The sequence below is a fragment of the Nyctibius grandis genome, chromosome 31 (assembly GCF_013368605.1).
Source record: "Nyctibius grandis isolate bNycGra1 chromosome 31, bNycGra1.pri, whole genome shotgun sequence".
Taxonomy (NCBI): Eukaryota; Metazoa; Chordata; class Aves; order Nyctibiiformes; family Nyctibiidae; genus Nyctibius; species Nyctibius grandis.
In genome coordinates, this window is record NC_090688.1 from 114,257 (window position 1) to 138,071 (window position 23,815).

General features: G+C 59.4%; 1 protein-coding gene across 1 annotated transcript; it reads right to left on the reverse strand.

Moving 5' to 3' along the window:
* Positions 1 to 1,462: 1,462 nt before the first annotated feature.
* ANGPTL4 (angiopoietin like 4) lies at positions 1,463 to 10,824 on the reverse strand. The gene is made up of 7 exons (XM_068420922.1): positions 10,282 to 10,824; positions 9,625 to 9,735; positions 8,982 to 9,111; positions 4,449 to 4,562; positions 4,267 to 4,362; positions 3,698 to 3,973; positions 1,463 to 3,139 (listed from the first exon to the last, which is right to left on the reverse strand). Exons 1-7 carry the CDS (start codon positions 10,822 to 10,824, stop codon positions 2,958 to 2,960), a joined length of 1,452 nt encoding a protein of 483 aa, XP_068277023.1. The 3' UTR covers positions 1,463 to 2,957.
* Between the last annotated feature and the right edge of the window lie 12,991 nt (positions 10,825 to 23,815).

The window sequence follows — 23,815 nt, forward strand, 5'->3', positions numbered from 1 at the left end:
CAAATGCACCACTGGGGACCAAACCCCAGATCTGCCAAAAAAACCCTCTGGCAATGTATAAATACTGTAGAGCTCCTTCACCAGTTTCTATTTTATGCATAAAAATCACCTTAGTCTAATCACTTTAGCATCCAGACTGAAACACAGCACTCCAGTATCTGCTGGTGCACCCAGGGACTAAACAAGCTTTGGATTAAGCAAATGGAACATTAAAAATGTATTTCTGACTGCAAGAGTGAGCAGATAGATAGCACAGAGCCAGGTATAACAGGCTGTTTGTGCAGTTGTGCTCAGGGCTATCATTAACCCCAGGTTTTTCCCCAGGGAAGGAAGACAGACACAGGAGCTGGGGCCATGTGTAGGTACTTCAGGTATTTATACAGCTGCTCTAGGGGCTAGAGCAGTTTCCTGTCTCTCCCCCCTGTGGAATGAGCAATTTTTGTCCCCCTTCCTTGACCATAGAGTTGTCAAATCACAGAATCATGGAATTGTTTTGGTTGGAAAGGACCTTTAAGATCACCGAGTCCAACTGTTAACCCAGCACTGCCAAGGCCACCACTAACCCATGGCCCTCAGCACCACATCTACATGGCTTTTGAATCCCCCCAGGGATGGGGACTCCACCACTGCCCTGGGCAGCCTGTTCCAGGGCTTGACAACCCTTTTAGTGAATAAATTGTTCCTGCGCTCCAATCTAAACCTCCCCAGCACAACTTGAGGCCATTTCCTCTCATCCCATCACTTGTTACCTGGGAGAAGAGACCAGCCCCCACCTCACTACACCCTCCTTTCAGGCAGTTGTAGAGAGCAAGAAGGTCTCCCCTCAGCCTCCTTTTCTCCAGGCTAAACACCCCCAGGTCCCTCAGCTGCTCCTCATCACACTTGTGCTCCAGACCCTTCACCAGCTTCGTTGCCCTTCTCTGGACTCGCTCCAGCACCTCAAGGTCTTTCTTGTAGTGAGGGGCCCAAAACAGAACGCAGGATTCAAGGTGCAGCCTCACCAGTGCCAAGTACAGAGGGACGATCCCTGCTCTAGTCCTGCTGGCCACACAGCTCTGCCTTTAATCTGCCCAGGTAACTCAGACCTAAGCCTCTGCTCTTGTTCAAGGAGTTGGCACACAGTTTTCAGGCAGATATAAGGAGGATCTCCCTGGTGCAAAGGGCTGCTGTCAGGGAATAAAAGCCAGCTCATCACCACTTGTAAACTTGCTGCCCCAGGGCCTGATGTCCAGAGGGAAAAGAAATTTAGAAGTCCATAAACTTAACAGACTAAAAAGTACTGCTGGGGCCTATAGCAGGGATTTATCTGAGAGCTCCATAAGGCTACAGCTGAAAACTGAGGCCAGAAGGAAGCGCTGTGCTCAGCTCCAACTTCCACCAAGTGAGGTTTCTGAATCCAAAGTCCTCACAGAGCTCCCACACATCTTCTACTGGTAAACCACTGGGCAAATAATCCAGGCAGGACAGTTACAGGCTTGTTTTTATTAAAAGACATCTTCAGAAAAGGTATTTTAGTACAAAAAAAAGTTTAAAATACACAAACTACAGTTGTTTTTTCCCAGCTTCAACATTTATAAATTACACAACATTGTTATTAACACTGCATTTAAATATGGAAACAAATTAAAACAGGAAATTCATAGACAAGATCCAACATCCTACAAATGACTATGTACAATATTTAGCAGCTCGGAGCTCTAGCACAGGAGTCAATATGACTCCAACAGGGTGGGATGCTTGGGAAGCCCCAAGACAACAGCTTGGCCCGTAACAGTTCCTGGGGACCTGTTTCACCCACCTCTCCCCAGACACCCACTCCAAAGGCAGAGGCGATGCTGCATGTCAGGGCACACACCTGACAAGGTGGTGCTGCTCTTGCAGAGAAACCCTCTTGTACCTTCAGAGCAGGCCCTTCAGAGCAGGTTTTGGGGCACACACACAGGATGGTGCTATTCACTCAAAGTATAGCGAGTCTGTTGGGAGAAGGCAGCCCTCCAGGCTTTGTGGGGGATCTACAGCCTGCCCAGGGACAGGCACTGCTCTGTACCTCTGTGTCCTACTGCTCATCCTAACCACCCCCAGCAGCCCTGGTAGGCTCCAGGCAGAGCTTAAGTCTCAGCCCTTCAGGATCTGGCCCTCATGCAACTGCCTGCAGGATCCCACCCATCATCTCCTGGAGCTGGAAGTGGTTTCCCCAGCTCGCAGCACATTCCAGCACAGACAGGGCTTCAAAGGCGTAGGGGTCAGGGAAGCCAAGTGAGCCCGAAGTCTCCTTCTGCACAGGGTGTCCTTCAGCCTTCCCACCAAAACCCATATCCTCAGTGGGTCAAAGTCACCAGAGCAGCGGCTGCGCAGATAGAGTCATAGAACCATTTTGGTTGGAAAGGACCTTTAAGATCATCAAGTCCAACCATTAATTAAGGTAAAGCAGCCCCAAGGCTCACTGCCCCACGGCACCAGCAGGGAAGGAGGCTCTGGGGGCTTTCACAGGAGGGCATGTACGTCATCATTTGGGAACAGCAGTGAGATGGGACAGCGGAGCTCCGTACCCAACGCTCAGGTCCAGGGTAGCAAAACACTTCACCTCCTCCCCTTCTCCCCAGCCCCGGCTCATCAAAACCAGCACAGAAGTGTTCATACAGGACAGAAAGCACCAGACAACTTGAACTTGCCACAGCAGCATGTGGCAGGTTGGAAGAGCCTTGTGCATGCTCTGGAGATGGATGTCCCTGCTGATAGCTCCTCTTCTGGTTTGGGAGCTCCCATCCAGGGCTTTCAGCAACATGGAACTGTTTTACTTATAGCGAGGAGTTGTGTCGTGCCACTGAAGGGCTGCTAACCAAGAGAAATGCTCTTTGGGGGACTCCCCAGGGAGGGTGGGCTTGTTTTCTGTAAACACCAAGTGATGGAGCTCAGGTCTATGCTCTGCAGAGAAGGTCAAGTCTCAAGTGGCAGCTTTAGGGCTCTGCTTCCAGTGCTGCGGGTTGGATTTTCATGGTGGTTGACTTCAGCGGGTAATACCTGCCTTTCCATGTCTTCCAGAAGATGCCCTGCTTGCGCTCATGCCTCTGGCGAGGGATGGAGCGGAAGTACTTCCCGTTGAGGTTGGCATGGCCACAGGTGCTGAACCACCAGCCACCTACCAAGGCAACGCAGAGGCAGGTTTAACCCATAGCTCCTCCAGACAGAAAACAAACCCAGGTTCAAGGCAGCTGCTGCTCCCATTTTCCCCACTTTTCCAGGCTTTGGGACCTTACAAGACCACCTCATACACACTTGAGGAGTCCCATGCACTGGGAAACCTTTGCATAGATCCTATATGACTTCAGGATGCATCTGCAAATCCCTCCTCCTGCTCTATCTTGCATGCAAAACCCCCTCCAACCCTTCAGCAGCCCCATCTCAGGCCTGAGGACTGGCCTCTGCTTTACTTGAAAGGTTTCCAAGCAAGGTGGCAGCCAGCAAAGCTGTTATCAAAACAGATGCTTCAGCCAAGACCTGAATCATGAACCTTCCTGGTTTCAGCTTCCCTCCCGGTTCCCTGCAAGGCTCCTCCCAAGGATGCAGCTTTCCCAGGGAAGCAGGGGACAAGCTGGGCTCAACACCAAAGGGGTCTATTCCCACCCATGGTCACCACCAGACAGCAGAGGGCTGAAGGGAAAGTGCACGCCACTGGGAAGAAAGAACTCGTACTGACCTGAGAGGTGTTTGGCACAGTTTGTGTCAGCTTTGAGGTCATGGTCACGATCCCGAGTGGAGAAGGGCAGCTGCCTGAAGTCCCCAATGGCGTTTTCCAGCTCTCCAGACAGAGGTCCCAGGAGGTTGAGCGTGTAAGCTGTGCTCTCTCCACCAAGGCTGAAGACAAACTGAACCACCTGGGAATTTCCTTCCCAGTCTTCCAGCTCAATCAGGAGATCATATCTTCCCTCCTGGACAAGGTCATGTATCTTCTCCAGGCCCAGCCAGAAGTCACCTGAAACAAGACACATTGCACTGGCTGCAGGGACGCAAACACGCCACACAAAGCAGACACATGAACAGGCTCCAGAGACAAACAGGGACAACCCAGGACACTGCAGCATTTGGATCACTGTCTGGCACCTGCAGGACAAGTCAGGAAGGCCAAGGACTCTTGCTCTGCGAGCAGTGTCCCCCCCTCCTCAGCCTCCAGCACATAGAGATCTCCAGAGGCCAGCAAGAGGGAATAACTTGTGCTAAGATACCACTTATCTCATGATAAGGAGATAGACACCGTCATCCACCTACCATGAAGGTCTCCAAAGCCATTCTTGTAGGCATCCCAAAGCTGGTCAAAGTCCACCGAGCCCTCCGTGCGCCTCTGGATCACTGTCCAGCCACCTTCTGCAGGCAGGGAAAACACAGTCATTTGGGGTTACCATCTGCAAGACCACCATGCAAAGCGCTGCGTGACATCTCCGCTGCTTTACCTGCTGTCATGTCACAGTAGACTTTGAAGGGCTGAGACCCTGCAGGCTGCACCTGGAAAACGCCGCTGCTTCGCTGCCCGGCCAGGAAAAGCTGGTGGCAATCCTCTGGGAGCTCTGTGGGGGAAGGAACAGCCATTGAGAAGAGGGTCTCGAGTCCCACTTCCTCAGCAGGTTGCTCCTACCACGGCCCCGGCACTTGCAGCCCTGGCCATGAGCCCAGCCAGCTGCGCACAGCGGTGGCTGCGGCTCCGGACGCGTGCTGGAGATGACAGCCCCCGACCTCAGTGTCTTTAAACGCTGTGACCCCGTATCTTCCCATTTATCCAAACACAGCTCCCTGGGCCTCCATCCAATGCAGAAGCCAGGCATCAGGCCAGGCTGGGGTGACCTAGGCTGGAGAGCACAGCTCCCTGCCAAGGAGAGACCCAAGGAGCTTCCCAGCTCCCTCCATGCCCGCGGCAGGCAGGAGCAGCCCCATCGGGGTGGGGTAACCCCAGGGGTGAGCCAGGGCCAAGCATCCCCATCCCACCCTGGGGCTCAAGCGGTCTCAAAGGGCCTCAGGGGCAGAAAGAAACCTCAAGTCCTGATGTCAGGAAGTCGCCTGAGCATCCTGCACACAACCTCCTGCTCCTGGCGACGGTGGTGGCCCCCGCCAGACGTCCCATCAGGCAACCTGCCACCAGCGGGCACAGGGCCAGGCCGGGGTGACCCACCAACCAGGGCAGAGAAGGGGTGGGCGGACCGCAGGGAGCCCCAGCTCATTGCACGAGTGGGTTGCCCAGGGTGAGGCCACCCCCCAGCCTGCCCCATCCGTCCCCACGCCGGCCAGGTTCCCACCTCGCCTTCCGCCCCTGCGGGACTTTGCCCGGAGCTGCCAGCAAAGCACCATTTCGACAGCGCTGACAAAAGTCCACCCAGGAACCACCACCTGCAGCACTCAGGGAGCAACGGGAGGGGGGAAAAACCTGTTACAAAACCCGAGTCAAAAGGCCGCAGAAGGATGTTCGGGGCCTTCAGCCCCCGGGCTGCCCACGCAGTCAAGGGGCTCTTTGTCAGCCAGGACAGGTGCCCCCGGCACCCCCAGACAAAGGGGGTCTGTTCTCCCTGCGCGAGGGTGGGATGGGGTTTGGTGGCTCTCAGCTGCTGCCAGCATGACCCTGAGACAGACGGGTGAAGAAACCAAAAGACAAGCCCTGGGCTACACCAGGGTGCCGGCCGCCCCCGCAGCCCTCCGGGGTCCCCCTCGCAGTAGCTGCCCCCGGGGTCAGGGCTGGCACTGTGACCTGGGCCTCCCCCACAGCTACAGGGCTTCACGTGGGGCAGAAGGGGGGAAAATGGCTTTGAGCTGCCAAGGGCAAGAGCAGCGCCTGCGGGGCATCAGCCCCTGCCCCGTCCTTGCTGGGCACCCGGGGAGCCCCGACGCTGCGTCGGGTTGAAGAGCGGAGCCGCAACTGGAGGAAAGGTCAGGGCAGGGGGGGGACCCAGGAGGTGGCAACATGACACCTGCCAACACCGTTCACCCGCTTCCCCCCCAGTGAACCTTCCCCGCTTTGGCAGAGGCAGCCCCGTCCCCTGCCCGCAGCGGGACGGCCTCGTAGCCAGCACAGCCAGGCTCACGCTGCGGTTCGCATCCCTCGCACCCCCGGCCGATGCCAGCATGGGACCGGTGCCACAAAGCCTACCGGTGCACCCATGGGACGAGCATGTGGCCCCGAGCCCTGCCCCAAGCCCACACACAAGGGCGAGTGTTTCACACAAAGGATCAAAACCACCCAAAGCCACCCAGCACTGCGGGGAGGCCAAGTGCATCCCCCATATCCCCATTTTGGAGGTGGATTCAGACAGGGAAGCCAAGCAAGGCTCACGCAAAGGGAATCCCACAGCCTGACCCCACACTGGGGCAGTGGCCCCAGCCCAGGAGCATGGCTGCAGGCTTGCCCGGCCCCACACAGCTCCTCACCTCCACTCCTGCCACATCTCCCAGCACGGGCAGGATGGTGCCCGGGGGGATGCTCAGTGGCCCCAGGGTGCAGAAGCCAACCCCATCCCTGCCTCTTTTTTTCTGGGCTCTGGCCCCACTCACTTCACCCAGATCTCTTCTGTTTGCCTCATGCAACGGGGACTTCTGAGCAGCCGAATGAGACAGGGCTGCTTGAACAGCCTCAGCTCTGTCTGTTTGTTTTGAGGAACACGCTCGTTAGTTCCAGTTCACATTGCACATCCCTGTGGTACCAGAACAACAAGACCTCCTGGCTGCTCTGGGGATTTTTCTTTCCCTCCCCCTTTATTTAGCCAAACAAGACGGAAGAATCAACAAGGCTGGAGTTGCCCCAGGCACAGCACCCTATTTACCCAACAGGATCTCCAGGCATGACAGGAGGTCACCAACCCGGGATAAACACGCTCTTGCCGATGGCAGGGCATGCCTGGAGCTGTTTGCATCGCCTCCTCCACCCCACCCCATTATTTCGGAGTTCCAGCGCCACGGGGAGGGAGGGAGGGAGCGAGCGGGACTCTCCCCTTTTCTCCCTTTCCCCTACTCGGCCGGCTGCCAGCAAGCACAGGCTCTGCCTAAAGACGTGATCCTCTTTCTGCAAGCGATTAAACCTTTCACTCTCCAGGCTGCTACAAGCCCTCAACTTTCACACACTTGGCCCCGTGCCATTGCTGGCCTGAAAAAACACTTGTGTTTGCTGGATGCGAATAAAAGGGTCTTTCTGCAAGGGCTGCTGGTGGAGTCCATCAGTGCTCCCCGGAGCTGCCAGCACTGCGGCTCTGCCCGACAATTGGCAGGGAGCTGCCGGCACAAGCCTTCCCAGTGCTTGCCTGCTTTGAAAGCAGCCACAAGCCTCCCCAGGCAGAGGGCACAGGGCTGGCCCGCCAGATATTGTGTGTTTTAAGATTTGCCAGAAAACTCACTTGACTTGCTAATGAGAGGAAGCCAATTTGTTTTCTGTCAGTGATATCAACATCAGGGATTAGGCAAGAGAAGGGGGAGCTCATGGCTCAGTGGGGTGGGAGGGCGCTGGGGATGCTCAGGGTCTCCCTGTTGGGGACAGTGCGGCACAAGAAGGTGCTGAGCTCTCGCACCCCCCGCCTCACAGCATCCCCGGGGCCTGTGGGCCCTCGCTGCTTCCCACCGTGCTTCACAAGGGTTGCTGCACCCAGCACCCATCAGCCAGCGCAGAGCTGACAGCACAGCCCACATCTGCCACCAGTTAGTAGGGAAGACCCAAACCCATCTCCCTGCACCCCACTTTCAGCACAACCTGGGAGTGGAAGAGGGGGGTTGGACTAGAGGACCTTGAAAGGTCCCTTCCAACACAAGCAGTTCTGTGACACTCTACTGAGGGCAAGTCACAAGAAGAACTGGGAAAAAACAAGGGGGAAAGAGGTTTTGAGAGAGTTTTCTGGATCGCTAGTGCTGCTCTGACTGATGGAGACCTCTCATAGACCCACTGGAGGCTGGCCAGCCCCACCAAGCCAAGCACCAGGAAGAGTTTGGAGCCTGTGTCCCAGCTCTCTCTCTCCTTGTCTGCATCGATTCTACAGCTCTTTGTTCTGCCCACCCAGCTTTCAGGCTCCACATACAAACTACCACGTGTTTCCCCACAGCTATCCCTGCGCAGGATTTCCCCGTGCACCCTCACCCCGCCTGGTTTCTGTTTGGCTCACGCTGAACGTCCCCAGACAGCTGCAGACAGAGCCAGCACCGTGATTTAGCTGACAGAACATGACAGCAGCTGCTCCCAGCCAAACCCTGCGGGGACACCAGTTCCTGTCTGGGAGGGCGGCTGCAGGACTCAGCGCAGCGGGGGACACCCGCGCTGCTGCCCTTTGCTCCGCGGAAGCCCCTCCAGCCCTCTTGCCGGCAGAGGATGCTCCGGGCCGATCCAGGAGCTCCAGACACAGCACACACTCGCCCGCCCTGCTGCACACTTCCCAGGGCTGGGTGTCCGGTGCCTTCACTGCCCAGGAGTCTGCTGCAGCTCAGCACCTTCTGCTAGGGTGCGAGCTGAGGCACTTGTCTTCCATGAGCCCTAAACATGAGCCAAGGGAGACAGACACACAAGGATCCAGCCCTCCTCTCCTGGGCCAGGGCTCCCCAACCCTTCCCTCTGCCAGCAGACAGACTGAGCAGCAGCCCCTGCCTGGTAAAGTGAGAGCAGGGGAACAAGAGTTAACTCCAAGAAGCAGAGATCCTCCTTTCCTGCCTGCATTCACCCCCCCACCTGCCAACCCTCTTTGACAAACACTTGCTAGCAGCATTTCTCTGCTCCCCACTGCATTCTTAATATCAAGCAGAAAAATTCCTCTTAAATCCTTAAATTCCTGCTGGACTAATACTGATCCAGAAGGCTAGGATCCTGCCTGTGCTCCAGATACCCCCAGTCTGGCCAGACTCCCAAGATCTGGTTTTGCAAGCAAATCTCACATCCTGACTCAGGACAACTGAACCTTTTGTTTCCAAACAGTTGTAACTGCTGCAGGTTTGCTCCGGCACGGAGGAGGGTGGCACAGGCAGATACTCACTCTGCATCAGCACGGGCTCCCCGCTGGCGTTCTGGCTCTGGTTGGTGAGGCTGAGGCTCTTCCAGTTCATCTTCCACTTCGGAGACTGTGTTTTGTTGTCCTTCAGGTGTAAGGGGATCAGTAGATTGACCTAAAAAAACCCCACACAAGTCAGAACGATTTTATCTCAGCTCATTTCCAACACTGGTACTCGGGGGAGCTCGTCAGCCAAGGCGCCAGTCGCTCCCCCGTGACCAGAGCTGGGGCTGAACTTGCCCAGGAACCTTGAGGAATAGGAGATATGGGAGGCTGACAAAGCCAGAAACGATTGTGGTTTTTCACACCCATGCTAATAAGTTTATTCTGCAGATAAACTCAAAGGAAGAGCCCTGAGAGGCTCTGTTCCCACACACCAATTCCTCCTATTGCTCTGTGCAGGTACTCAGAAGCCTTGCCGTTTGCTACCCTTGCACTAATGCTGTGGCACAAGGAGCAGGGCCATGGCCTGGGTAGGGTCCCCAAAGCCAGGGAGCAGCAGCACAGCCAGTTTTCCTGTCACCGGAGCGCTGTGCCAGCTGGGCTGCGGGGCAGCTCACACCAGGGTCCCCACAGCGTGCAGGACCAGGCTGCGGTCCCCCAGCCGTGGAGCGGGATGGCAGCTCACCTTGCTCTGCAGGCTTTTAATCTGCAGATTCTGCTTGTCCAGCTTGTACTGCTGCTGCTTGATCTTCTGCAAGAGCTCCTCAATTCGTGAGTTCTGTGCGTCCATCAGAGACTGCAGGAGAAGAGCCAGGTGAACCCCGCAGCTCTGGGGATACCCAGCCATGCTGCGCCCACTGAACTGAGCCAGGCGGGCCAGTCCCCAGCAGGGCTGGTCCCCACGGGCGCTCCTGGCGCCCTTCAGCAGGTCCCCACGGGGGGTCCCGGTGCCCCCAGGACCATCGGGTCCCCCCACTGCTCTCCTGAGGCCGATCCCCACCCGCTGCTCCCAGTGTCCCGGGAGGGTCGGGTCCCCCTTCCCCGGGCTGCACCCCCGTGCCCCGAGAGGGTCGGGTCCCCCTTCCCCGGGCTGCACCCCCGTGCCCCGAGAGGGCCGCTCTCCACTGCTGCCCCCTCCAGCCGCTCCCGTTCCCCCGGGAGGGTCGGGTCCCCCATGGCCCCGCCCGCGGCCGCCCCGGGGGAGGCAGGGACCCCTCTCCACTCCCCCCCCCAGGTCGCTCTCGCGTCCGCGGGCGGGTCGGATCCCCCTCCCCTCCCCGGGGCGGGTCCCCCCAGTGGCTGCCGGTGCCAGCGGGCCCCCCCGTGCCCCGGCGGTGCCCACCTGCAGCGCTCCCAGGTCCCTGGCGCTCTGGTTCCCGGCCGGGCGCCCCTGCAGCGCCAGCCGGACGCTGCCCTCCAGCCGCTCCAGCCGCCCCTGGATCGCCTCTTTGTCGGCCACCACCTCCTCCAGGCGCTGCCGCAGGGTCTCGGAGAGGTTGAGGAGGTGCCGGCCGCGGCCCTCCAGCTCCCGCACGCTGGCCCGCAGCCGCTCGCCGCGCTCCTGCGCCTCCCGCGCCTGCCGCAGCAGCCGCCCCATGGAGCTGTTGTGGGCGCTGAGGCGGCTGCCCAGCTCCCGCAGCTGCCCCTTGGTGCGGTCCACGTGCTCCTTCAGCCCGTGGCCCAGCTGCAGCAGCCCGTGGGCGATCACGTTCACCTCGTCCCAGGAGGCGAACTGCGCCCGCCGCTCCTTGCCCCCCGCCGCCGCCCGCCGCTCGGCCCCCGGCCGCCCCGCCGCGGCTGCCCCCGCCGGCCCCGCCGCCGCCCCCGCAGCGCACAGCAGCAGCGCGGCCCCCGCCAGCTGCACAGCGGCCCCGGCGACCCGCATGGCTGCCCACCGCCTCCGTGCGCGCCCCGCTGCCGCGGCCCCGCTTTTATCGGCGCCCGCGCACGGCGGCGGGGGGCGGGGAGGGCCCCGGGAGCGACCCCGCCCGCCCGGCCCCGCCGCTCCGCTCGCCCTGCCCCGCCGGGCCCGGGCCAGGCTCGGGCCGCCCCGCAACCGCTGGCCGCCGCAGCCCCGGCCCAGGGCCCTGCCCACCCCCCTCCCGGGGCACCCTCGGTCCTCGCCGCTGAGCCCTACCCGCCCCGTCCCACCCCCGTCCCGTCCCTGCGCTGGGGACCCTCACCCCCGCCCAGCGCTGCCACTCGGTCCCCCCATGGGGTTCCCAGCCACGGGTGCTGCCCCACCGTGTGCCCCCACCCGTGTTCTCTCCCTGCTGGGAGCTGCTGGCCCCGGGGTGGGGGTGTGCCACAGGCGCAGGGGGTCCCAGGCCCTAATGGGTGCTGGGGGCGCTGGACAGGGTGCGGGGCTCTGCTGCGTGGCCTTGGCCCTGGCACGGGTGCGCACTGTGGGTGCAGAGCTCCCGGGTGATGCCCCACAGGGTGCTGCCAGCCCTGGGGAGGGTGAACGCTTGGGGTCAGCTTCTCTGTGCTCGGGGGGGGGAATGGGACGTTCACCACTCGAAAAGCTCCCTGTATCCAAGAGTGCCAAGGATTAATTCCTCCCCCCTCTAAGGCTTCAATCATCCCACTGTGAAAAATGTGCATCCTATTTCATTTGCAAGTGTCTTGCACTCTGGTTACCAGCTCTTCCCTCTTGCCCTGCCTTTTTCTGCCTGCTGGATTTTCAGTCTCTGTTTTTTTCTCCCCATGAAGGAATTCACACACCGTGCTGGAGCTCTTTTCAAATAAGAGCAGATGGAGCCCTTCTGGCCCCCCTCACCGCCGGTGTTTCCTTCTGCCGCCCCAGCGCTCCATCCCTCCTCTACAAAGCCCATCCTAGAGCAGGGATCTGCATTCCCATCTGAGCCGTCTTTAGGGGCTAAATCCCCGCTTCCCACTGCTCGCTGGGCCCTGCCCGCACGTCTGGCTGAGGGCGAGCGCCCGGGAACCAGGGCTGCAGCGGGGGCTTGTGCCGAGCTCGCCTCCGCCCGGCCCCACACAAGCCCACCGCGGTTCTGCCACCATCCCACTGCTGCCGCTCGCAGCCCCGCAGCTCGGGCATGACCTGCCCGTCCCGGGGAGAAGCCTTTTCATCTTGTCCAAAAACACCTGGCAGGAGGATTTACCTTTCCAGGAGCCCCTGTGTCACCTGGGGGTGCAGGCAAGGTGGTGGCACGGGAGCTTCCCAAGGGCAGTGGCCATCGGGAGAGGCTTTCCCACCCCGCACCGCTCTTCCCTGAGGGTTTTTTGCCAAGAGTCTGCATTTGAGATCTGCCACCCCGTTTAACTGCGGTTTTGCAGAGCTGGTTTTTAAGCCCAGCCTCTCCCACGGCGCTCAGCCTTGCCAAAGCGATGACGTGCGCACCCAACGCTTCCATCAGCCAAACGTATTTTCCTGTGCCCAAGTAGGCAACTAACGTGCAGGGTTTCCCATCTTTTTCCTTTGCGGGGATAAACTCCCGTTGTTGGGAGCGGGGGATCTCTTCGGTGCGCGTGTGTTTATGTGCGAAGGTGTAGGAGGCTCCTGCAGGAATAAATACCAGCACCAGTTTCTTGTTCTCTGGCCCTGAGCCGCCTCCAAGCATTTCCCCGGCCGCCACTCGAAGAAAGGGTGAGTGAGAGGCCTCAGGGCAAGCACCCAGCAGCGGCAGTGCAGGGAGGAGTCACAGAGGTAGGAGCTTCAGAAGGAGGAATTTGGGAAATTCCAGCAGACGCAGAGTCCAGCAAGCCCCCAGCCCCCTCCGCCAGCGGGTGCTTTCTCATTTATTCCATGGCCAGGAGGAATTTTTCAAATGAGGAAAAAGGAAAAGAAGGAAAAAAAAAAGGATAGGAAACACTGCAGGGGAAAAACGAACAACAAAAACTGCAAAATATGGTCATTGCTTTTTCCAAATCTTCCAGGTTTTGGGGGGGGCGTCTGCACTCACCCTGCTGCGGCTGCTGGAGGGGAGCTGGGGACATGTTGGGGGGGTGGTGGTGATGGGGAGGGGTCACCCCCCGGCAGGGCGAGAGCACCAGACTTCTCTGCGGGGCCTGGGGTCCCTGCATGGCACCTTAGGGTGCGCCTGGCTGGCCTCTGCCCCCTGCATGCCCGGGTCATGCCAGATGTTGTACATCTGCCCCCGCCAAGGGACAGACCTGCCGCCATACCTGCCACCACCCCTGAGTGCTGGAGGGGCAGCCACGGCTCTGCCAAAAATTCCCAGATGGGGTCATCCCCCCCAGAAACATGAAAATTCTTCTTTTCGTCCCGTTCCTGCTGGTTTTCGGCATCCCAGGAGAGAGAAAGCTGGCAGGAGCCGTGCCCATGGAGCCCGAGGTTGGAGCACCCAGCATCCTGAGAGCCGTCTGAACCGGGAAACACCGAAGCCCCGAGTCCCTGGGGCAAACAGGGAAGCACAATTTCATGGGCTCACTATTGCTCTGGGTTGGCGACATCGGGCGCAATGAATCCTGTGTGCAGCTCCACTCCCTGCCCCACCGTTACCCAGCGCTGGAGCTTGTCCTGGGAAATGCCGGGGTGATGCCGGGTGCCGAAGCAGACGTGTTCCCACTGGTGATTTTCTGTATTTGCAGTGTTTGTGCTGAGGCAGGAGAGAGGCAATGTAAGAAGCCAAGGCCTGTTGAGAAGCCACAGGATTTCTGCGTTTTCCTTTGGCTGTATTTTCCTACTGGGACATCTCCAATTTGCCCTGAGAAACAGGAATTTTTAACGTGCCCAAACGAAAAGTCCCCTGAGGCCCTGAGCTGCCCGTGACCACGGGGCAAGGGGAAGGTGCTCTCTGCAGAGCTGGAGGCACTCGAGTTTAAATAGAGCTTCAAATGGCCTGGCCAGTGGGGATTGATCTCTCAGGGCTTTTCTCCGTGCCAAGAAGGAGCCCTGGTCTGCCCTGTACAGAAAAGAGCTGTGGCCAAAAATCCACATGGGGTCCTGACCGCCCGGCTCGGTTTGGGGCTGGGGAAGGACCGAGATTTGGTCCCAGGGGGACGAAGGACATTTTACCCTGCGCAGCAGAGTGCACCCCCAGGAGGGACCCTCCAGGGACCCTGCTCCAGCCCAGCAGACCCTGCGGCCTTTGGGACACCGGAGCAGCCCAGGGAGCAGCAGGGCATGGTGGCCCTTGGGGCTGCCCCTTGGGTCTCTGCGTGCTTCATTGGGGTCCCCCCAGCTGGGGTCATCCTCCAGCTGGATCATCCTCTGGAGAGGGAACAGAGGACTCCAGAGGAAGTTATTTTTTGTGGAGGTCTCTCTGCGGGAACAGGGGTCACTCCCATGCCCATCCCTATCCTTATCCCAATCACCACACGCATCCCCATCGCCAACCCCTCTTCCATGCAATCCCCCCAGCCCAGCTGGTGGGGAAAGGCAGCATCCCCGGCACACACCACAGGTAGCTCCTCCAAACAGCCCCTGTGTGCCTGGTGCCGTGTCCCCATCCCCGTCCCCATCCCCGTCCCCATTCCCGTCCGCATCCCCGTCCCCATCCTCATCCCCATCCCCATCCCCATCCCCATCCCCGTGCCCGTCCCCATCCCCATCCCTGTCCCTGTCCCCGTCCCCGTTCCCGTTCCCGTCCCACCACCCCACGCACAGCAGGCTGCTGGGGCAGGCTGCGATGTGTGTCTTTGTTCTCTGCCTTTCTCCGTCCCGCTCCTTCCCACGCTGACCCGGCGGGTCACTGTGTGAAAGTTCAGCCCGGTCTGAACTCCCAGGGATTTCTGCAGCTGCTCAGCCCTGGGCTCACGTCACCGGTGGGGTGGGAGAGATGCTGATTCACAGGAAGGTTGCTCACGTAGTTGCTTATTGTTGGAAGTGGCAAACATAAGGGAGATGCCAGCGAGAGGGGAATAGGCCATATGTGAATTGTGCCGACACCGCTGCAGGGGTAAATTTAGGTTTTCCAGAGGAACGGTTACTCTGATTCAGCGGAGGTCGGGTGACACCCAGCCGGGGTTTCCTACCGGCCCCGGCTGAGCGCAGCAGCACGTCTCACCCAGACCCGCTGGCAGCGTTCCTGGCCGCAGTGGGCACCCCATCCGCCTCGGTCTGCACTCAGACCTGGTCCTGGCAGCGATTTGTCTGTCGCACACCCGCGGGGCCCAGCCCTGCTAGCGAAACAGTTCTGCCTCCTAAAAACCCCCCACACTGGGGTCACTTGTTCCTGCTCTCCCCAGGCCCAAGCTTTGCTGGACTGGAAACCCCCGGAGAGGGGCTGTGCGGCTCCTGGCCTGGGCGCGCGGCAGCGAGGGACGAGCCCTGCTCCTGCAGCCTGCCCGGACCCACTTGGAGCCAGGCTGGTTGTACCCCGAGGGGACTGGGGACAGCGGGACGGCACTGGCTGCCTGAGCACCAGCCTCCTCCTTCTCTGGGGCCCAGGACACCTCCTCATCCCCGTCAGCGAGTTCGCAAAAGCTTCTGCTCTTGATGGTGCTGCTTCTTGAGCAGAGACGAATTTCCAAGCAGGGTGAGTCAGAAACATGGAAAATTGGTTGCAGGCGTCCGCCCGCAGTGAGGACCAGCGGCACCGGGAGCTCAGCCATGTCGCCCGGCTCCATTCCCACCCTCTCCCCTCCAGCTTTCCCTGCTGGCACAGGGCAGCCCTGGGTGAACCACTGGCAGCTCGAGCGAGGGGAGAAGATGTCGGTACCCAGGCTGCAACGTCCCCAGCGGGCTCCGGAGGACGGAATGAGGGTCGCAGCCACCCTGGGGTTCCTCTGACCTGGGGAGGATCCCAGGCACCGTTAGCCCGGAGCAGGGAAGCCCATTTTCATGCTTGAAAACCAACATAAAAGGCCCAAGACGCTCTCAGGCCAAGCAGCCTCCTTGTTTTCCTGGCGGGGCTGGCTGAGGGTTATGCAAGTCTCCACCACCCTTTATTCTCCCTGCCATGACGGGGCTCCTCGGGGAGCGCTGGGGTTACTGTGTGCAAGGTCACACATGCCAGAGGCAGGAAACCGGAGGGCTGGGGTTAACGTGGGAGGCTCAGCAGCCGGAGAAATCCGACCCTTATTTTTACAGTCAGCTCGTGATTCAAACAACATGCATTTCGAATTAGGGGCTCTGGCTGGCTGCGCTCGCAGCTCATCGGCCTGGGGAGCTCCAGGTCCCCAGGGGACGGGGCTGCCCCTTGGTACCCTCGATTTGCTCCCAAGCCCATGCGGGAAGGGCCGGACCACAGAAACCAGGGCTGGGCAGTGGCTTCCCTTTTATTAGCAGCCTTTAGATAGTGACAGAGACAGCGGCTTTGTAAGAGCCTTTGGTGGACACAGGGGTGACAGGGGATTTCTCCAGACGTTTTCTGAACTTTCTTTCATTTCCTTCACCATTTCTGGAAGGAGATGCCCAGAGCCGCTGCAGCAAGCGGGAGGAGAGCCCACAACGAGTGCAACTGCGGTCCCTTTGTCACTTCTGGCCACCCGTCCCCTCCTCTGCGATGGGGATGGAGGCGGTTCTGGCACCGCTCAACACTTATCAGTCAGCATCTGCCGGTGGCCGTGACCCTCTGTCCTACTGGTACAGCCCTTGCGAGCTGGACCCCCTGACGCAGCACAAATGGCTTTTTGCTGCGCTGTGTGATAAAGGGTCACTTCTGCTGCCCAGGAAGGTTTTTAGCCACTCCAGGACATGCAGGATGGATGGCTGCGCTGGCCTTTGGGGACTTGCCCTCCTGTCCGACACCTTGCAGGGTACCCGCTAGGTAAGTGCAGCTTGGCCTCCTGAGCTCTCCCACATGCTGAGTTCATCTCTTGATTTGCTCAGGAGATTGTTTCCCACCATCCCCATCTCCCCACATGCTGGAAAGGTCCCCGTCCCATCAGGGCACTCTGTAGCAAGGGAAGCGTGAGCCGCTCGGAGCCGGGCTAGCAGCCCAGCCCAGGGCTGGCCCCAGGACCGGGGCAATGCTGCGGCGAGTCCAGCTGTGCTGCACCCATGGGCAGCGGCAGCCACATCTGCCAAGGGCTCGGCTGGGCCCCTGCCTGTCCCTGCATCCCCATGGGGCCACGGCTGTCTTTCCCCTTGGGAAGGGACCTGCTGGCTCACGACAGTCATAGGTGAGGGCTGCAGAGCTTCAGACAGGGGGATGCCAGGGGAGACGGTTCTCACCCAGGCACCGCAGGGGAAAAGCACAGAGGCTGTTGGGCACCGTCCTGAAAACCCCAGCTGGGAACAAAACCTCCCCCCCGAGCCTTCCTGCTTGGTTCCTGACTAAGGCGACGTGATGCTCGGGCTCCCTGTCCGGCGCCAGTGGCCGTAGCACAAGCGAAGGCACAGCCGTGTGTCACGAGAGCAGGCGAGGCCGCGGTGACGTTTCTCAGTCCACCCGGCCAGCTGCATCCCAGCTGTGCGCTCAGCCACGTAACGGGGTGTCCGGGAGTACCGGCCTTGGGATGCGTCTGGGAAGTCGGGATATTTCCTACCGCTGCAGAAGGTCACGGTGAGAAGGTAGAGGGAAGAGCTGGCACAGGCTCTGCAGGGCGGCAGCCAAAAAGCAGTGACAAAAAAAAGCTTTCTCTCTCATGACCATCTTCCAATGGGGTATATAAATATACCTTAATCTTTAGCTAAGATTCTTCTGGATTTTTCACATTTGGATTCTGGATTTCTCCAGATTTTCACATCCCACCCCCCAGGACATGCAGGCACTAGGTCATGAAAAAACCCACTGCTCTCTGCTTGTTGCAGTGAAAACCTGAAAAGAAACAGATGAAAATGCCCCAAAGCACCACAAGCTCCAGCAGCCCCTTTCCTGGTCACCTTGCTGGCAAAATGACAGCGGTGCCTGGGAGCCCGGCAGGCTGTGGGAGGGCCCCAGCTCCCCAGGGGAGCCAGGGGGCTGGGAGGTGGGAGCTGGCCCTGTCTCCAGCCCTGGCACTTGTCCCTGCTGTGACAGGGACCTCAGCTGCTGTGCGGTTTCCTGAGCTGTAAAATGAGCATTTTGCTGCCTGCGGGGTGGCTCTGAGCTCTCCCCACCACACAGCACCCGCAGGTACCTCGCCTGGGGCATACCGCACCCACCACACAGCACACAGCACCCACAGGTACCTCGCCCAGGGCATCCCACACCCACCACAGAGTGCACAGCACCCGCAGGTCCCACACCTGGGGCATCCCGCACCCAGTTTTGCCTTATGTCCTCTGGCACAGCCAGAGAAGGAGCATGTGGGCATGAAGTGGTTCTGCTCGGGCAGGGCTGGGACAGAGTAACCTCTTTTTTACTTTGAATCTCTTAGAAAAACAACTGTGGGGTTTTCACCTGGCATAGAGGTGTTTCAATCCGCGGGACTTTGCTTGGTGGATGGTAACAAAGCTGAAGTGGGTCCAAGTCTGCGTCTGAGCTTTGAGCTCGGATGCTCGCATTGGACCACCTCACCCTTGGACCTGCCCGGGTTTGGCATCTGCTGATACTCCCACAAGGAAAAACAGAGAGCTCGAGAAAAAAATCCCAATGCCAAGAACCCACCTAGGTGGCTGGAAATTGCTTCCCCATTGCAAAGGGCAGAGAAAAGGTAAATCCTGAGCACGGTCCAAGAAAACCCAAAATGGGACGTTTCCCATCAAACAAAGTGGCTGAGGATGCCGTCATCGTCGCAGCTGGCGGTGACACCAAAACTCCTCCATTTCAGCCGTGTTTTCAGGTTTGTGTTGGGAAGTGTCGCTTTGAAATGTCAGCTTTGGGGTTCGCTTCTGCTAACCGGCCATTTCCAAAATCACTCCAATCAATACCCTCAGCCAGGCAATATCTTCCTTCAGGAGAAACCCTTCAGGGAGGTCAAGGTCAGGGTGCAGAGGGGAGGGGTGGGGGGTCCTGGACCGCACCCACACCCCTGGGCAAGGACAGAGCTTGGGATGGCCCCTAGCAAGGCGCCAGCCTCCGGGTGACTTTCTGTGCGTTACATTTTTGAAGAGGATTTTTGTTTAATGCTGCAAGAATGAACGGTGGGTGGCACGGATGGGCAGGGCAGGGCAAACCCCGATGGCAGCCCTTGCTGGGGAGCTCTGCTCTCAGCGGGATGTTCTCCAGACTGATGAGAGGAAGCCCACGGGCAGTTTCTGGTGCGTGTTCCTCCTCCCGGTGCGTGGCTCCTGGGGACACCCTGTCCAGCCTCACCCGGAACTCTGCAGAAAACCCGACTGTCCTCAGGAACGCAGCCTTGCAGCAGGGCCGGGCACCTTCCTGGGGCTCAGGGGTGCCTCAAGCGCCGTTGTGCTGAGGGAGAGGGTTTGCCCTTGTGTCAGGGCAGCTTATGGGCTGTGCCGGGCTGCTGCGGCACCACCAATGCCAGGCTCAGCCCTCCCGGCAGTTTCCTCCGCCGCTGTTGCGTCCCGGGAAGTCCCCGGTCACGTCAGGGTGTTCGCAGCCACCAGTGACACACATGCAGCCTCACAGGGCTGGGAGCCACTGGCACTGACTTGCTGCTTCCCAGACGCTGCTGAGTCTCATCACGACGCTGGCGGCTGTCCCCTGCGCTTTGGGGAGGAAGACCATCACCGCAGCCTCAGGGCTTTGGTGAAGCCCAGCCATGCAACCAGCGAGGCCACGCCGCCACCTCGCAGGGAGCACAGGCACTGCTCGTTCGCACAGTCCCCAAGTGACAGCACCCTGTAAATGTTTGCAACCCCGGCTTGGAACTCATGGGGATGATTTTGGGGGACACCAGTGGGAAAAACAGGTGGGAGGGACCCTGTCCTCCGGCTCCTGCCCTGGGATGGTTTCTTCTTCTCTCCCAAATCCCTCTGATACCCTGAGCTGCTGCAAGGGATGGAGCCGTGCCTGGCTCTGCACCTCCTTTACCCTTGGACTTCAGTACATGGTGCAAAAATAGTTGTCAAAAAGGGGAGAGATGACCTTTGTCATTTGAATAACTGTTTGCTCTGTCAGCATAAGTGCAGCGTGTTTGGGGTTTTTGTGGAAGGTTCCAGGGGCTCTGAGCCAGGACCAGACAATTTTGACTCCCTCCGGCAGCAGCCGTGAACCACACCGGGAATGCAGCCTCCTAATCCTTGCTCAGGAAGGCATTCGAGAGAGGGGATGGCTTCCAAGGAGCACAAGAGAAGACTCTTGGCTTCCCCGAATGGGATGGATGCCCGACCAAGGGATGGGAAAGGGGAGGCTGCAGGGGTGGGATGGGAAGGGATATGCTGCAGGGATGGGATGGGATGGGATGGGGTGGGGTGGGGTGGGGTGGGGTGGGATGGGATAGGGTGGGGTGGGGTGGGATGGGATGGGAAGAGGGAGGCTGCAGGGGTGGGAATGGACTCAGGAATGCCACAAAGTGTTTGGGATTTAACAGCAAGTCCTCACATCGTGCTGGTCTTCTGAACGCACAAAAGCAAAAGCTGAAAAATTGACCCCCTGCCTTCAGGGGTTCAGGGAAGGTGCCTGATCTCTTCTGCCACAAATGGGGCTGCCAGGGGAGCTGAGAGCCTGTCTGGAGACCAGGGAATGGGGCAGGAGGCAGCTGCTGAGCCCCTGCAGAGCTCTGCTGCTTCAAACCGGGACGTACGGGCAGTGCCCGTGGGTAACCAGCCCGCACCTGCCCTGCGACCTTTCTGCCCGGCTGGGCAATCCCAGCCCCGTGAACAGAATTAGAAGCAATTAAAAATTAAGCTTGGCTCAGGCTCAGATCAAACTTTCTACCATTTTTAGCTGCTTGTTGCTTTGGAGATGGCACTGGAGTTCAACCGGTGATGCAACACGGAGAGGGGTTTCTGCTGGCGCGGGGCTCTCGGGGCCAGGAATAGACATGAGGGCAGCCAGTGGCTGGAGTGGGACGAGCCCCGGCTGGAACCAAAGTACACGCTTAGAGGAGAAAGCAACAGGCAGGTCCTGCGATAAGTACAGAATTTGTAACGTCTCATTTGAAAATTGGCGGCTTTGTTTTCTGTTTCTTGATTAATTCTTGCTCAATTAATTTTTTTCCTCTTCCAAAGGAAAAAAAAGGAGCATTGGGGGCCGAGGAGAGAAACAAGACACAACTTAAATCTCCCAGCAAAGACCCCCCAAGACCCACCAGTCAACCGAGACCGGGAGGGACGCCCGGGTCCCCACAGAGCCGCACGGTGCAGGACAAGGGTGGGCTGGGGGCCGGTGCGGCGCGACGGGGTCACTGGCCAGGGTGTCACCCAGCTGCGCCCAGAGAGCTCCCGTGGCCTTTTGGCCCACCCCAGATGCTGACTCACGGCTCGACGCAGAGCAAACAGGCGTGAGGTCAGGAGCAAGGACGGCAGCGGGCAGCGATGCTGAGCCCGGCACCACCCGCCCCTCGCCTGCCCAGGCAGGCAACCCACCGGCGTCGGGTCCCTCGGCTGCACCCGCGGGTGCCGCCAGCAGCAGCGAGCCCGTCACCGCCTTTGCCACACCAGCAAAGGAGGAAACCTCCCCCATAAATGCCCCTAAAGGCATTTCCCAGCTGAGGGGTGTTTGCACCCTGGAACAGGACCGCAGAGGCTCTGCCACCATCCTGCAGGCTGGCCCTGATGGCTCTCAGGGCAATCCAGTCCCCTCTGGCAGATGCGGAGAGACCCGGCCCCTGTGACACGCCACGGCCCCAGCCCCCAGCGGGTGTGTGAGCCGGCGAGCCACCGGCACGTCTGTCACCCAACAGACACTGCGGCTGAGAAGAAATTAAGCCCCTCGCCGCCCACCGCCAACCCGGCTTTGGTGCAGGAAAGTGGGAAATTTCAGGCTCCGCAAAGCCCATGGAAGGTTTCGCTGTCCTCTCTGATTTCACATGGAAGGGGTTTGGAGAAGGCAAGATGCCACGGTGATGGGCAGTCATCTAAAAGCCAGTGACAGCTGGTGGGGCAGAGCGCCTGGCTGGGACACAGCCCTTTGCCTTCAGGTGCTTGCAGTGGAGATGGGTGGGAGCAGCCGTTGTGCTCAGCGGGTGTCTGAGCCGCAATTCCTTGGGCCAAATGTCTACGTGGGGCTGAGCCGAGCAGTGTCCTTGCCCGCAGCACCTGCACCGACCGAGTCGCCCTGACGTGCAGCGAGTGCCTTGGGTCTCAGACATGGCTCCAGCGTGGCAAATGCCACCCCTCATTTACGTTACCCTGACAATATCCCCCATAGCTGACCAAACGAATCATGCAGGGCTGGGAGAGCTCCCTAATTAACACAGTTATTATTAGCAACATCAGGACAGGTTGCAAAAGGCAAGTTCAGAGTCCCTGTGCCTGATGCCGGGGTAGCAAGTGCGGCAGTGGGACTATCCCACAGGACCGTGGTGTCCTCTGTGTCACTCAGGAGAGTCCTGACCACGTCTGGGCCGTGGCAGCAGGGACATCCCTGGCTACCGGATGGGTTGGATGGACTGGACAGGCACCAGTGATGGCATGAGAGCCTTTGCACAGGGATGAGCGGGGCCACATTGTCCCCAGTCTTCCCTCATGAGCCAAGGAGCTGCCCTTGCCTCACACCCAGGCAAATCCCAAGAGAATCGGGACCTTTTTTATTCAGGCCAAGACTGATGGTGATCCCAACATCTGGATGTTCAGAAGGAGAAAGGAAAGAGGGTCCTGCTGTGCGGAGGAGAGCGTGCCGCTTCCCCAGCCCCCCACTCGCCCCAGCTCCTGCCCATGAGCCGGCAGCTCCGCAGGCGCTTTGCCGTATGTAGGGCATCCCCGGGGCGCCACAGCAGCCCCAGCTCCTGCCGTTGCTGCTCCCCACCGAGTGCTTGGAGTGGCGCCTAATTCACCCTTTCAGAGCAGAGATAAGACGGATTAAGGCCTGCTGAACGCTTGCCAAAAGAATTGCCATTAGGCCCTGGAGAGCTTAATCTCCCCCAGACTAAAAGCAGACAGGCTGCGCTGCAGCCAGTGCTGTCTGCCGGGGGATAAACACCCAGCGTGGGATTGCAGGGGAACCTTTGGAGGCTACAAAACGAATCCCCAACTGTACGTGCCTTGCAGAGCACCCAAGGCTGGGCACCGAGCCCCGTGCTCCCCCAGCGCCCAGGGGTGACGTAGCCAAGCATGATGCAAAGGACAATGTTGGCCGCAGGAGTTTCAGGCACCTCCATGCCCTGATTCACCCTTTCCAAGAGCTCGTCTCCAAGGCTCCTCCACCCCAGCAGCGTTATCTCCTGCAGATTAGCTCCCCAAAGCTGTCCTTGCCTGCGGGCTTCTCAGCTGACTCACGTTTGTTATTTCCTGCCCCTATCTCTGATTTCCTTCACTCTCCTCACACTACCCCTGCCCAAGGTCCAGCTCCTCTCCAGGTATCCCCGACCCCACCACTGCCCAGGGACCAGCTCGGTCCCCAGCCTCTGAGCTGATTTAGGAGATGGTGATGTCCCTTCTCATGGAGCTGGAGCATTGGCGGGACAGAGCTCTCTTTCCCTGCTGGTGGTGATGGACAGTCACAAATTCACCCCCGGTGGTGCTTGGCACCTCGCCCATGCACACCTCCACGGCCACCCATGGGGCCGGTGTCGGTGCTGTGCCCAGTATCACCACCGCAGCTCGGGGAAGGCAGCGCCGAGCTGGTGAATCGCCCTTGCCCAGGAAGAGGTGGCAAGACTGGCCTGGGGTTTCAGACCCCTTTGAAAAGCTGGGCCAAGGAAGCTGGTGTTTGCGTTTTAGTCAAATCTCAGTGGTGAGCAACAGGGCGTGTGCCGGGTGACGGTCACTGTGGGGAAGCCGGCCCCACCAGCTTCACGCCACAGGATCCAGGACAGAGGGAATGGTCCCCATCAACTACACCAGGCTGGAGACCAGCTGTCTGGCCATCCCACAAAGGGTTTGTTTTAGTTCATTTTTCTGCTGGACCCTGGGAAGAGGCAAGGCACCGGCAGCACCCCAGGGCAGCCCGGGAGGGATGCTCATGGTGCGGGGTCTGGGGCTCATCGCACCTCTGCCCTGGAAGATGCTGACA

Excerpts from the sequence above, each read along its gene's own strand:
- ANGPTL4 (XM_068420922.1), bottom strand. The coding sequence starts at position 10,824 with ATGCGGGTCGCCGGGGCCGCTGTGCAGCTGGCGGGGGCCGCGCTGCTG. Across the intron at positions 4,563-8,981 it reads GGAGCCCGTGCTGATGCAGA|AGCTCCCAGAGGATTGCCAC; the intron begins GTGAGTATCTGC and ends CTTCCCCCACAG. Across the intron at positions 3,140-3,697 it reads CTGTGCCAAACACCTCTCAG|GTGGCTGGTGGTTCAGCACC; the intron begins GTCAGTACGAGT and ends TTGCCTTGGTAG.